Raw genomic sequence first — 15,001 nt, 5'->3', positions numbered from 1 at the left:
TCTGAGCAAACTATCGCAAGGACGAAAAACCAAACACTGCATATTCTCACTCAGGTGGAAACTGAACAATGAGAACACTTGCACACAGGGTGGGGAACATCACACACAGGGGACTGTTATGGGGTAGGGGGAGGTGGGAGGGATAGCATTAGGAGAAATACCTAATGTAAATGACAAGTTAATGGGTGTAGCACACCAACATGGCACATGTATACATATGTAACAAACCTGCACATTGTGCACATGTACCCTAGAACTTAAAGTATAATAAAAATAAAAAAGATATATATCTTAATAGATATATATTTATATATCTCTTAAAAGATTTTATATACGTATATATACTTATCTGGAACTATGAAATAAAAGGCTGAAATAACTAAATCTTCAACAACATAGAATAAAGTGCGATGAGGCCGGGAGTGGTGGCTCACGCCTGTAATCCCAGCACTTTGGGAGGCTAAGGCATAGGGATCACTTGAGGTCAGGAGTTTGAGACCATCCTGACCAATATGGTGAAACCCCGGCTCCACAAAAAACACAGAAATTAGCCAGGCGTGGTGGTGGGCCCAACTATTCGTGAGGCTGAGTCAGGAAAATTGCTTGAACCCCAGGAGTAGAGATTACAGTGAGCAGAGATCACGCCACAGCCTGTGCGACAGAGTGAGACTCCATCTCAAGAAAAAAAACAAAACAAACAAAACAAACAAACAAAAAAAACAGAGTGTGATGTTTCTTAGTGGAAATCACAGGAGATCGTGAAGGTGAAGCCAGGTGCTACTATTCTTAAGCAAGTTGTGTAACCTCTGTGAGCTTCAGTTTACTTATCTCCAAAATGGCATAAAAATACCTACTTTTCTGGGCTGGAAAGAAAGGGCAAGAGAGACCAACCTAGCACCAAGTCTGGCACATATAAGTGCTCACTAAGTATTTATTGAACTAGTTAACTCCATGAAAATATAGTTACCACTGAACTAAATTTCTACGTATCATTTAATGAAAGAGTGTAGTGATTTTGTAATCAAATAGCTAAGATAAAAGCATAATTAACAAATATTTTAACAATTTTCAGGTTAATACACACAGCAAAGCAACTGGCATTTGACTAAGTCAAGTATATCCCTGCATGTCTCAAAAAGAAATTCACAAATATTATTGGAGAGAGATTATTTCTTCATAAAAACAAATTCTAATGGATAATGAATTATTATTAATTTTCTATACCTGTGCAGACATAAGCTAAAGGGAATGCACTTTCCACTACTAAAAATAATAACAGATGAATTTATGGTGATTTATGCTTCCTCTTAATTTCTCTTTTAATCTTGATTTAAAAACAGCAACAACAACCCTACAGAGTCAACACAGAGAAAGAATGACAGAGCAAATTTTCAAATAGGAAGCTCAAGGCCTAAGTCCAGAAATACACTATGAAATGTTTGGTCCTGAGGATGCATCAGGAAACAAAAAGACAAAAAAACTCTACCTTCATTGACACCACCATCAGGGATTTGTGTTGGAATAGGTACAATTTATGACTTTTGGGCTGATGAATCAAGCTGCTTAAATACATATTCCCTAATAAAGGGTGTTGCAAAATAACTACATTAGAAGTCAAGGGATTTGTATGTTCTTTTATCCTCAGTTACTGAGTGAGGTTTAATAATTTTATGCAAAAGCTTAGAACACACTCTGGTATCACTGAGCTCATCTCAACTTCTTTCTGTTGCTTAATTCAGGGCATGTGAATAATGGCAACAAACCAAAGTTGCTTTTTCAACCTCTGGCCTCCAAGAGCACCTCCTTTCAATAATGCTTAGAGTACTTTCTGCACAGAAGTTTATGGTTTGCTCACCGTCTCTCAAGCAAGACTGGGCAGAGAGTGGGCTGACTCGTTAATCTTTGCATGGTTAGCACCTAGCACAGAGCTTACCACATGGCTCTAGGGGATGTGTGCTTGTATGAATAAATTTGTATATTCTTTACTGTTTTCAAAGCACAATCACATGTATGAGTCCATTAGTCCCTCACAAATCTCAGTGAGATTGCAAGGTAGAATTTGTTTCCTCATATGACAGAATCTCTGTGAGGTTGAATGATATTTCCACTGTATGACAGAGGAGGAAACAGGATCAGTGAGAAATTGTGTGACTTCCGAAGAGCACATAACTGAGACTCAAATGTCAAGACCAGCATTCTTCCTTGAATACTAAATAAAAATAAGCATATCGAACTACTATTTTAGGTTTGTTTTTAGGGTCTGTTCAGTCTATATATGGTCAATCATCTTTGGCTTTCCCACATTGGTGAAATGTTGCTTTTTAAAATTCAATTGTAGACTATAAAATGAAAAAGACCTTCAGAAATCATATCAGTAATCAGAAGAAAATGGCATCAATTATATGCAAATATTTTGCTATAAAACAGTATCTGCCTTTTAGAGTTTATTGCTAGCCCAAACAATTCAGCTCTGTCACAGGGAACAAGATGGAGGCAGCTTTGTCATTTCCAATCCTGCACCTACAGTCACCCCTATTCAGCTTATAGAAGGTTTCTTTATGTCAGGAAATGAATCCCTACTATGACAAGATAGTGAAAGTAGCCTTTTTATTGGGGCGAAGAGGTCACAGTCAGTATTTGAAGGCTCTTGTAATTTAATCCTGATCAACTGACTCTAAAGTCAAGCTTTTAATAACACCATCTCCCACTAGATTACAGGCTACAGGAAGTCAGAGACTAAATTGAACTCCTAAATCAAGGCGTGGCACAAGGCAATGTAACTCTTCTATCTCAATTTCTGGCATATTTGTTAATCAATCAATAAGTGGCATCTCTGATCCACTGGTTAGAAATCAACATGAAAAGTGCTAGGCACATATTTTTCAAACTAAGTGATAGACAACCAAAATCAGTTTGCACATTAAGAGCAAAGTTTTTGTTGTTGGGTGGCTGGGCGGGAGTGGGACATGTTTACAAGATGTGGTATGTAAAAAATTCAGAGAAAATCTGAACGCTCTACTTGTTTCTGAGCTACATTTACTGAATTGGTAATGTATTAACAGTGACTTGAAAAAGAAAAGAAAACTTAGGGATAGAAACTTACCTACAGGTTTTTTATTTTGAAGCACTTTTAAGAGGTTTGCTATTTTTTTTTCCCCCAGGCAATATACTCAGATCCTAAATGAACATCTACTGATGGAACTCTGGCCTTTAGTCAGTTATCTTTATATGCCGTTATAGGTCAACATTCCGAAAAACTTCAACAGAAATTAACTGCAAATGGAATTACATCCCAAACATTTCTGACACTGAAGCATTTTCTCTCTAAAGGGGATGGGATTATTGGATTGGCAATTTCTCTTAATCTGAGAAAACTCATCTCCCACTCCCTCCCCCATATCCCCTTTCCATCCTCTCTCTTCCCCTGACACACACGCACACGCATGTACACACGTATATTCTGACCATTTTATTAGAGTGGAAAGTTGAAAGAAAGCAGTCCGCCAGCTACACCCACCCAAGTGCTCCTGGGGGTTGAATAGCAAAGTTCTAGGGCAGAGCCTTCCCTCCCAGAGCCCGGCGATGCAGTCGCTCTCGGATACCTGCTCAGCTCCGCACCGCAACTGAAAGATCTGCCGCCGCGGAACAGTTGCGTCTCCATCTGGCTACCAACCCACCCAAGCTTTCTTCTCCACCACCACCACCTTCCTTCTTCCCCCTCCTCCCCCTCCTTTCCGTCTTCCCTCTCCACCCCCGCCCCCAATCTCCTCCTTTTTTTCTCACTACGAGCGGTTGCTGATGCTGAAGCCGAGCGTCACTTCGGCTCCCACGGCAGACATGGCGACATTGACAGTGGTCCAGCCGCTCACCCTGGACAGAGGTAAGGGAGCGGCTCGCTAGCCAGGCCACCGCGTCCCCTCTCCCCTCCGCTCTCCCCCGCCTGCCAATTCCCACCGGGAAACGGGACGCGCTCGGGCCGGGGGAGAAGGGGAGCGAGGACGAGCCAGGAAGACGTTCGCGCCTAGAGCAGGACACTTTCTTCCCTTTTCTGTCCCCGCTACATCCCCGCTGCCCCTTCCCACTGTACTCGCCCCGCCGAGGGGACGCCTCCTTCTGGCTCTAGGGTCCCCGCTGCCACTCCCAGTCCCTCGCCGGGTCGTCTCCGGGCCTCTGGCTTTGTTGGAGCGGCTGCTTGGGGACGGCTAGGCGCCAGGGGCTCGGGGTTGGAGAGGGGCAGAGAGCAAGCTCGCCCGGCCAGAGCCCAGAGGAGACCGGCGAGGGAGCCGCCTGTCAGCCTGCTCGGCGCGGGGGCCCGGGAGGAAGGAAGTTTGTCCAGGCGCCTGAGGGCGAGGGTCGGTCCAACTGCTGGAGTCCGGGCGGCCGCTCGGGGGGCGGGCTGGGCGCACCCCGGGGCTGCCGGGCGCACAGTGGCGGGGCTGCAGCAGGCAGGGAGCTGCCCTCCGCCGAAAGGGCAAGGCAGAGCGCGGGGAGCCGAGCCCCAGCAGCCGAGCTCGGCTCTCCCCGGCTTCGCGTTCGAAAGCGGCGAGGGTCGCGTCTGCTCCCGCCGCCGCCAGCTCCCAGTCGGTAGCAACTCTCGGCTTCTCCCGCGCCAGCCTCTCTCGTCCGCTCCCAGCTCGGTGCCACCGCGGCGCCCGGGCTGCGGAAGGCGAGGGGACAAAGCGCAGGTCGGGTTAAAATTCAACTTCTGACCTGCGACCCAGTCGGTCCTGCTCTCTGACCGGAATGGGGAAAGTGTTCTCTTCCTCCCCAGGACGCCCCCACCAAGCTCAGGGATGGAGACCTCTGCTGCGATCGGGGCCTCGCTAGTGCACCCGTGCTGGGTTATACCTGTCCCTGAGTGTATGGGTTTCCTTCCTGGCTTCCAACGTCCAGTGATGAAGGCGCTCGAGTCCCACGGCTCTGCAGAGGAGGACACCCGCTAGTCCCTCTCCGCAGCCGCCGGATTTAGGACCCTGGGCGGCCATTTCGAAATGGTGTGCTCAGAAGAAAAATGATTTAGTCCGATGTACCTCTAAAAATTTTCTTTCTAGAGGATTAAACTGAACGGTGGGGCAAGGCAAAAGAGCATCCTGCTGGGAGTACAGTGACAAAGCCAGTGAACTCAGTTTGAGGTTTTTAATTTGAAGAGACTGTGGGTGACTTTAACGCAATCTGTTGGCGCCAGAACAGATGTTATGTGGTGCCCATAGCAACCTTTCTTAGGATAAGAGTTGAAAAATAAAATGTAATTGATTTTATATTAGAAAATGTTGATTTGCAAGCTGACAAAATTAATAACAGTACTTAAAGACCTCAGAAATCCATTGTATAATCCATGATTTTACCCACAATATCATCATCTGCACTAAGCAGGATAAATCCATTGCCGGTAAGAACTAAACAGATGGCAAGCTATCAGAAACTATGGGCTTCCCAAGTATTTATGTTTTAATGTGATGTGCTCTTATATTGTCCCATTACAAAATCAGAGTCATTAAACATCCCAAATCAAGTGACTACATTAGGAGCAAAAACTCCAAGAAGATTGCATACTTGGGGCATTTTATATACTACCACTACTACTACTAATAAAGATATTTCAATGTTTGTTTTTTACCTTAGCCCTCAGATGCCTCAGTCAGTTGTTGAGAGGAGGTGCTAATCGGACTAAGATTTATTCTTAAAGTTTGTTCTTGTTCACAACCAAACTCTGCTTGTCCTTCTGAGTGTGATTACGTCCATGGAGTAGCTCAGGAGGCAAAGAGGGTTACCCTGTGGATAGGTCTGAAAAAATTCACCAGCAGCTCATGAAAATCTATAACCAAGAGATGATGAGTCATTGGCATCACCACTGAGCATAAAGTCAATATAAATACATATTGTTCTCTGTACCTTATTAAAATATGATTGATTACTTTCATTATTAAACTGATGAAAGAAAAGGTTCTAAAAGTTTCCCTGCAAAAAAGGTGCATTTTAAAAGAGGCAGCCCAGTATTACATATCTGGGTCCCAGTTGTAACTCGGATACTCACTGCATACATGAGCGTCTTTGGACATCAGATTCTCTCTGTGCCATATCAGGAGTTTGAATTAGATGATTCTAACACTGTGCAGCTTTAGCAGTCTGTAATTCAATTAATTACAGTTAGGACTCAGTTTTTGGTCACCTACTGGGAGATTTTCCAGATCACCTCTCTCCCAGGCTGCTTTGGTACCCTTTGATGTGCTTTAAATTGACTTGCTGCTTTGGCCCAATTAAAGCATTTATCACACTCTGTTGCGTTTGTCTCCCTATTGGATGGAACTCCTTGAGGGAAGAGACTATTTCTAAATTCATCTTTGAATTCTCAGTGTCTACCATAGTCCCTGACTCACAGTACAATAAAAAATTAATGTTTAGTTGGTGTAAGTAAACTCAGGATAACAGTAACTTAAGCAATGTTAAAATATAGTGATTTGCTAGTGAACTGAGGTGCATTTCATAGATTCACAGTATTTTGGCCATGGAAAGGATGATAATGATAACATAGGCCAGAGATTCTCAACCTAGCCTTCCCCTTATACACTTGATGGATTCCCATCAGTAACAGTAGCTCACCAAAACTGTGATATTTAACCAAGAGAAATTGTGGCATAGGTGGGCAAAGGAGAAGAAGGGAAGAAGGTGATTGACAAAGCCTTCCAAGGGCATCCCAGCAAATCTGAATGTATAATCTATAATTTTAGAGCTGCTAGTTATTTTTCGGTATCTTCATTTTACAAATGAAAAAGCATGAAAAAGTGAAGATAAGAGATGTTTTCAAGGTTGCTCTATTTAGTGGAAATTTTATATTAAAATTGAATTACTTTTTGTTTGCTACCCTTTGACATCATACATGGATATAGTCTTCAGGGCAAACATTTTAAGCAAACAAATCAAAGCTAGGGATCAAAATTAAGATTTACTGCTTTCCAAATTTGAAAGATACATCTGAAAGGAAGAAACTCAGAAGTCTACACCTAGCTTCTTGGGTCTGCTCTGGGAAGTAAGCTTTTTCAAGGTCCACGCTGGGCCCCCAAAGGATGAACAAGGTGATTTCAGACTTTCATGGCTCTGTGCCTATCCAAAACTCTTTTTGATCTGCCATTAAGACCTGAGATCAACCCTGTAAAGGGCTCTGGGTGGCTATGGTCATTGTAAGTTCTTCTTGACTTTGGTCCCAGTCCTTGATATCCTTCACTTAATGAGTACCTATCATAAGCCAGAACCTATTATGGGATTGGTACACAGTGGTGTGATAAAAAGATATAATTCTACTTTTCACTGTAATTAGAACCTACTAGAAGAGGGAGATTAAAATACACACAGAGGCAAATATTAATTCATTCAATATTCATTTATCACCTACTATATGCAAGATGCTAGAGGACTACCAGAAACAAAAGTTTGTGGTCCTTATGAGTCTAATGGAAGAGATGGATGATGAGTAAGGGCTTAATTAATTAATTTAACAAATAAGTATTGTGCACCAGACTTATGCCAAACATTGCTTTATACACTGTGCCAGTGCTAATGAACAAAATAAATAAAATCTAATGGCATTTGCATGCTAATGAGAGTCACACAATGAACACATACATATACAACGACAAGTGCCAAGGAGAAGAAATAAAACTGGGTAAATGAGAGCACTGTAAATAGGGGCTGCTGTTTTAGATGTGTTAGTAAAGGAACACTCTTTTGAGTCAGTGACATTTGAGAAGAGCCCTGTAGAAAGTGAGGAGACAAAGTTGCAGGTACCTGGAGAAATGTCCTCAGCAGGGGGAACTCCTGTGCATACTGGGAACATCCAGGAAGGTCAGTGTGAAAAAGTGAGAGAGGGAAGAATATAAAAAATGGTATGCCCAAAGTTGGTAGCCAGGGGTCAGTTGATGTAACTCATAACTAGAATTTCAGATTAGTTGAAAATTTGAAGTGCTCTGAAGAAAATAAACATGTGGTTGGAATAGAGAATAATGGAGAAGGGCCTGTTTCGTTAGCATTGGTCGAGGAAGGCTCACTGAGAAAGCAAAATTTAAACTGTGTTTTGGTATATTAGATTAATAAGATCCTTAAGATTCTGGAGAGAGTGAAGAGTATACATAAAAGCAGGTCCACAGTCACAACTTGTCTGTCATTCAGTTTATACGTTTATAACCAAGAAAATGATCAAAAACTGAAATCACCAAGAAATAATAACACATTAATTATGCATCCTGGGTTAGAAATTTAATTATATATGCCAAGAAAATCTATAGATCAGCTTTTTGCTTCTTTGTATTGCAAGACTAAAACATCATATATTATAATTAGATTTTCAGAAATATACTGAGCACTGTAATTTACATGTCACTATGCATAAATCTACATGTTGAATCCAAGTGGTCATAATAGGAGATATATTCATTTTCAGTCCAATACTTTATGTTAGACAGTGGTGTAGAAAGTAGTACATGCCATTTACCCTTGTAACAAAGAGAAGATACTGATAAGGAGATTAGGGTGGAATTCTTCTCTTCCAGACTTTAAAATGTTCATAGCAACTCTTCTCTACATCAGAGGTTAGTTTGCTCAGATTTTAATCTCTAAAACCAGGAATGACCTTCAGCTAAACTCAAGGGAACAAAGCGGAATGCAATCCTTGATACTTAACACATGGATATTGAAGAACATAGAAAAGCTTCATGAATTAAAGACTGCATGGATTTAGGGACTTTCTAAAGTATGGTAGCTCCAATTCTCCTTCACATTTCATCTCAAGGTCAGAGAAGATAATACAAAATAACTTTTCAAATTCTACTTTTGCTTACTCTGTTCCCCTAATTTTAAGCCAAATGGCTCTTGAATACTCATGACTTATGAAGGAATAATACAAAACCAACTCTTGGAGAAAAATGAATAATTAAAACATTTCTAATACTTATGACATGATTAGTAGCTTCCAATCTGCATTTAAATGCTTACATAAGATACAAGGTTGGTACTACTATCATCTAACTTTTCTATGAGTTAAATTCATTTTGGACAAGTTGCAAAAATGTAAATGGAAATCTTTATTTCTTGGCTTCTAAAATAAGTCGTAATTTAAAATATTGATTAAACAAATCCTAGTGTGCTTTTCATTTAAAACAAATCAAACTTTTGTCCTTTAAAAAATCTGCTATAAAACCAAGAGCTTTTATTCTGTGGATTTCAACCTTATAGAAAACAAATATAAGAACAAAAATTGAATGCAAATAACTATCTCATGGGGTGCCACACTTGTCATAGAATTTGTGATATATGACAATTTTTCTCTTTTCCCTTTTCGCTTTTCAAGGCAGGCAGAGGTTATTACTTCATGTATCTTCCAATTCAAGCCCTGGGCAGCCTATAGCTTTTCTAATCAGTTTTATTCACCGGTTTTTATAAAATCTGTATTTGGCAGAAAAGTGCTTTTCCTTACATTCCAGAGGGATTTGCCCCTTCTCTTACTCCTAGTTTGTTTGCTTGTTTGTTTGTTTGTTTGTTTTTAATTTGACATGGAGAAAGACTAAGGAAGAAGGAAAATAAAAATTAGGTTAGTCTTTATGTCGTCTTCAAGATGTATGCCCTGGTGTTTCGATCGTGGGGGAGAAGAGGAGAGCTGACTATATTTTATGTGTTTTGTCCTAAATCCTTCCCACAGCAGCAGCCACATGTGTTTTACTGTACGAAAAAGTAAGTGCTTGCTTGCTCTCTCATGTTTTCTCTGGGCTTCAGCAAATATATAAAAAAAATTTTTTGAACTGAACTTTTTTATTTCTTTGTAAATCAGTGAGTGTTTCCTTTCACACTATATAGTTACAAAACACCCCTGGAGTTTTGTCTTTTTTTCTTTGTCTTTTTTTTGAAACAGAGCCTTGCTCTGTTGCCCAGGCTAGAGTGTGGTGGTGTGATCTCGGCTCACTGCAACCTCTGCCTTTTGGGTTTAAGCGATTCTCTGACCTCAGCCTCCTGAGTAGCTGAGACCACAGGCACACACCACCAGGCCCAGCTGATGTTTTTGTATTTTTCAATAGAGATGGGTTTTCGCCATGTTGGCCAGGCTGGTCTCGAACTCCTGACCTCAGGTGATCCACCTGCCTCAGCCTCCCAAAGTGCTGAAATTACAGGCAAGAGCCACTGCACCCAACTAGTTTTTTATTTGATAATTAAAAGTTACAAAGAGAATGACCCAAATCTCTAAAGCGTTTTGGTTACAAAAATAAAAAGAAATTTGGTGAATCTCTTCTAGTTTGGTGTGTCAGCCGCGCGAGCCCTGAGATGTATTTGTTGTGCTCCTGTCAGTTATGAAATTAATAACTCTTGCTTATGAGTGTTATTTTTCAGGGATCACAACTAAGGCCTAGCTATTAAGTAGAGGAAAGAAAACATCTAGGGAGCACCATCAAATAGGAAGGTGTCCTCGGTATTAGAGATGGTGTTATATGCACAATGCCAGTATCTCTTTGGGTTCTTTTCTTAAAGTTGTGACGTTTGCCTGTGAGAATATACTTTCCGTCAGGTCAGAGACCATGTTGGGTCTCTTTATGTAGAACCCAGCACATTGTGTGGCACATAGTTGGCACTCTCTTTGTATGTGTTGTTTGAATGAGTGAATGAATGAATAAAGTTGGCCTAGCAAGACTTACTGTCATGGATTATCCTTAATGCAACAAAACAAAACAAAACAAAAGCCATCTAACCTAACGTAATGCAAAAGTAATGGCTACCTTAGGATGTCACTTTGCCTTTCTGTGTGTATGTAGCTGGCTCCTACAAGTGTAGTGCTCTCCAGGGTCAAGAAAGAATGTGAGGTGTTGGTTTTGATAGTCATAGCCCTGATTCGATTGTCTGCATTCACTTTGCTGTTTTAACTTGTGAATTGAATCGGACAAGCTATCGTCAGAATACAACTGAAAAGGTTTTTTAAATGGGTGGAGTTGCTATAAAATTGCCTCCCTCCACACACATACCTATATGCTATGTTTTTAAATTTTTTAACCATAAATACATGAATGACAGGACTATGTCCTAATCAACAAATTAAAATTGATTTAACTTGAACTCACTCTGCACTACCAAATGTGAACTTAACCTTAAAAATTATATTAATTTCATCCATACCTTACTTCTAGTTTATTCAGTTGAAATCTTTTTTTTTTAAAGATTGAATTTTGCCAAGTAATATACTAACTGAATTCAAACACTTGTCCAATAAAAATAAATATGCCCAAAGACCACTTGAAAAAAATCATGAGGGATTGAAACTTATTTTGTAGTTATATTCAAGTATCTACCTGTCTTGGATAGAAAACTAGGGTATCTAATTTTCATTGATGGTAATTTTCCTTAGAAACAATATAACTAGTCCAAGTCTAACTGTTTGTGCAACTTTTGTTTAGTTCCCCAGTGTGGCGATAGTTATATTTCAATATAACATCTTTTGTTTTTAAATTAACCAAAGGATTACCTTTAATAAAAAATGATAGAATAATGGGAGTCACACATGGCTAAAGATTTAAACCCATAAAATAGATGGAGAAAAATAGCATGAAATCACAGCTGGGTCTATTTAACAATAATGAAGAAAAAATGGGGAATATAGTTGAGGGACTGCTGAAAGTGATTTTTGAGGAAAAACGGAGAAGAGCAGTAATTGCTGATGGACAAATAACCTGGCTTCCAAAAAAATGACAAAGGTGTCTTGGGAAACTATAGGGCAATCTATTTGTTGTTGCCTCCTGGCCCATATATGTATTTTAAAATATATATAAAATATGTATATACATATTTTTTAAAAATAACGAGATATTGGCACTTAGAAAAGAAAGTGGTGATCCCAGAGGCTACATGGAAAATCACTAAGAGTGGACCTTGCCGAAGTTCAGACATATGCCATAGTCTGATTATATATTCATGACCACACAACTCTCAGATGCCTTGTGGAAAATGTGGAAATACATAAAGTAGATGATTGCACTGTTGGATTTCTAGTAGAAACACTTCTCCAAGGCAGTTTGGTTCATGGTCTTGTTCAGCACTGTTACCAATATTTTGAATGAGCACCATAGATATATTTTAATAAACTTTACAGGTGACTAAGCTAGGAGAAATAACAAATAATTTGGCCAACCATACCAATATTCTAAAATTATTCCTAGCTTGAATGGCAGGTTACAATAAAAGAGAGAAAATTTAGAGGAAATGAATGTAGCCTTCATTTATTAGATTGAATCAAATTAGAATGCTGATTGCATATTGATTGTACTGGTGTATGACTGGAATAATCTGGTTTAAGAGTAATTTATTTGGAAAAGATTGAGGACTTTATTTATTAGGTTGGTGCAAAAATACTTGAGGTTTTTGCCATTGAAGGTAATATCAAAGACTGCAATTACTTTTGCACCAACATAATAATGCACCATGAGCAGTGTGATTACATTATCAAAATATTATAAAAACTCTCTTGAAAATTAAATACAAAACTATTTAATATTAATACTGTAGAAAAACACTAATCACCATACCCTAGCAGGGATTATTTAAAAAATATTAGAATAACTGTATTGGTATATTAATCATGTTAATAATGTTTTAAAACATGATGAAAATTAAACTCAATACAATACAAAAATTAACTAAAGATGGATTAAAGACTTAAATGTAAGACCTAAAATCATAAAAAAAAACCTAAAAGAAAACCTAGGCAATATCATTCAGAACATAGGCATGGGCAAAGACTTCATGACTAAAACACCAAAAGCAAACAGCAACAAAAGCCAAAATAGATAAATGGAATCTAATTAAACTAAAGAGCTTCTGCACAGCAAAAGAAACTACCATCAGAGTGAACAGGCAACCTAGAGAATGGGAGAAAATTTTGGCAATCTACTCATCTGACAAAAGACTAATATCCAGAATCTACAAAGAAACAAATTTACAGGAAAAAAACAAACAACCACATCAAAAAATGGGCAAAGGATATGAACAGACATTCCTCAAAAGAAGACATTTCTGCAGCCAACAGACACATGAAAAAATGCTCATCACTGGTCATCAGAGAAATGCAAATCAAAACCGCAATGAGATACCATCTCACTCCAGTTAGAATGGCGATCATTAAAAAGTCAGGAAACAACAGATGCTGCAGAGGATGTGGAGAAATAGGAACGCTTTTACACTGTTGGTGGAAGTGTAAACTAGCTCAACCATTGTGGAAGACAGTGTGGTGATCACAAGGATCTAGAACTAGAAATGCCATTTGACCCAGCGATACCATTGCTGGGTATATACCCAGAGGATTATAAATCATGCTACTATAAAGACATATGCACATGTATGTTTATTGCGGCTCTATTCACAGTAGCAAAGACTTGGAAACAACCCAAATGTCCATCAATGATAGACTGGATTAAGAAAATGTGGCACAGGCCGGGCAGGGTGGCTCAAGCCTGTAATCCCAGCACTTTGGGAGGCCCAGACGGGCAGATCACGAGGTCAGGAGATCGAGACCATCCTGGCTAACATGGTGAAACCCCGTCTCTACTAAGAAATACAAAAAACTAGCCGGGCAAGGTGGCGGGCGCCTGTAGTCCCAGCTACTCGGGAGGCTGAGGCAGGAGAATGGCCTAAACCCGGGAGGCGGAGCTTGCAGTGAGCCAAGATAGTGCCACAGAGCCACTGCACTCCAGCCTGGGCAAAAAAATAAATAAATAAATAAATAAAAAGAAAAAAGAAAAAGAAAAAAAGAAAATGTGGCACATATACACAGTGGAATACTATGCAGCCATAAAAAAGGATGGAGTTTATGTCGTTTGCAGGGACGTGGATGAAGCTGGAAAATATCATTCTCAGCAAATTTATCACAAGGACAGAAAACCAAACACCGCACACTCTCACTCATAGATGGTAATTGAACAATGAGAACACATGGACACAGGGTGTGGAACATCACACACCGGGGCCTGTCGGGGGGTGGGGGCTGGAGGCTGGGGGAGGGATAACATTAGGAGAAATATCTAATGTAAATGACGAGTTGATGGGTGCAGCAAACCAGCATGGCGCATTGTATACCTATGTAACAAACCTGCACATTGTGCACATTAACCCGAGAACTTAAAGTCTAATTTAAAAAAAAAAATGATGAAAAACAAATTTGCAGTTAGCAGTGTCTCTCAACTGAGACACCATTGGTAGTTAAGGCGCTAAGTTTATTTGTCATATAAAAGGTTTAGTATCCCTAGTTCCCAGGAGCTAAATGCCAGCTTGAATCACACTGTGTTAACTGAAAATACCCAATGAATTTCCACATTCCCTTTTTAAAGTCAGTTCTATCTCGTGTAGCTGAAAACCATCAGTGTCCAAAAAAGTAGGATAGTTCAACATTAGAAAACAATTTACTGTGGCTGGGCATGGCGGCTCATGCCTGTAATCCCAGCACTTTGGGAGGTCGAGACAGGGGGATCACGAGGTCAGAAGATCGAGACCACAGTGAAACCCTGTCTCTACTAAAAATACAAAAAATTGGCCGCGCGCGGTGGCGGGTGCCTCTAGTCCCAGCTACTCTGGAGGCTGAAGCAGGAGAATGGCGTGAACCCGAGAGGCGGAGCTTGCAGTGAGCAGAGATCATGCCACTGCACTCCAGCCTGGGCAACAGAGGGAGACTCTGTCTCAAAAAAAAAGAAAAAAGAAAAAAGAAAATCGTTTACCTAACTCTTTACACTAACAGATTAAAGGAGAAAAAAACATATCATTTTAGTATATATTGATAAAGGCATGTGATGAAAACATTAATATCTGATTAAAAAACAACTTTTAGTAATCTCTAAATAGAGGACTTCCTTAACTTGATAAAGACTAGGCATCAAATGCCGCCAATGTCAATTTTTTCTTTTTCTTTTTTTTGAGACGGAGTCTCACTCTGTCGCCCAGGCTGGAGTGCAGTGATGCGATCTTGGTTCACTGCAAGCTCCGCCTC

At 40.1% G+C, this 15,001-nt stretch overlaps 1 protein-coding gene across 1 annotated transcript in view; it reads left to right on the top strand.

Annotated features, from left to right (window-relative positions):
• The first annotated feature begins 3,597 nt into the window (after positions 1 to 3,597).
• Positions 3,598 to 15,001, top strand: part of LIN7A (lin-7 homolog A (C. elegans)) — a 150,303-nt gene continuing 138,899 nt past the window's right edge. Inside the window, exon 1 of the mRNA XM_011934118.1 lies at positions 3,598 to 3,880. Within this exon, the coding sequence (XP_011789508.1) occupies positions 3,799 to 3,880 (82 nt within the window). The 5' untranslated portion in view covers positions 3,598 to 3,798. The remainder of the gene's footprint in view (positions 3,881 to 15,001) is intronic.

The sequence above is a fragment of the Colobus angolensis genome, unplaced genomic scaffold (assembly GCF_000951035.1).
Source record: "Colobus angolensis palliatus isolate OR3802 unplaced genomic scaffold, Cang.pa_1.0 Scaffold131, whole genome shotgun sequence".
Lineage (NCBI taxonomy): Eukaryota > Metazoa > Chordata > Mammalia > Primates > Cercopithecidae > Colobus > Colobus angolensis.
Note: the sequence above shows the minus strand (reverse complement) of the source record. Positions and strands in the feature narration are given on the sequence as shown.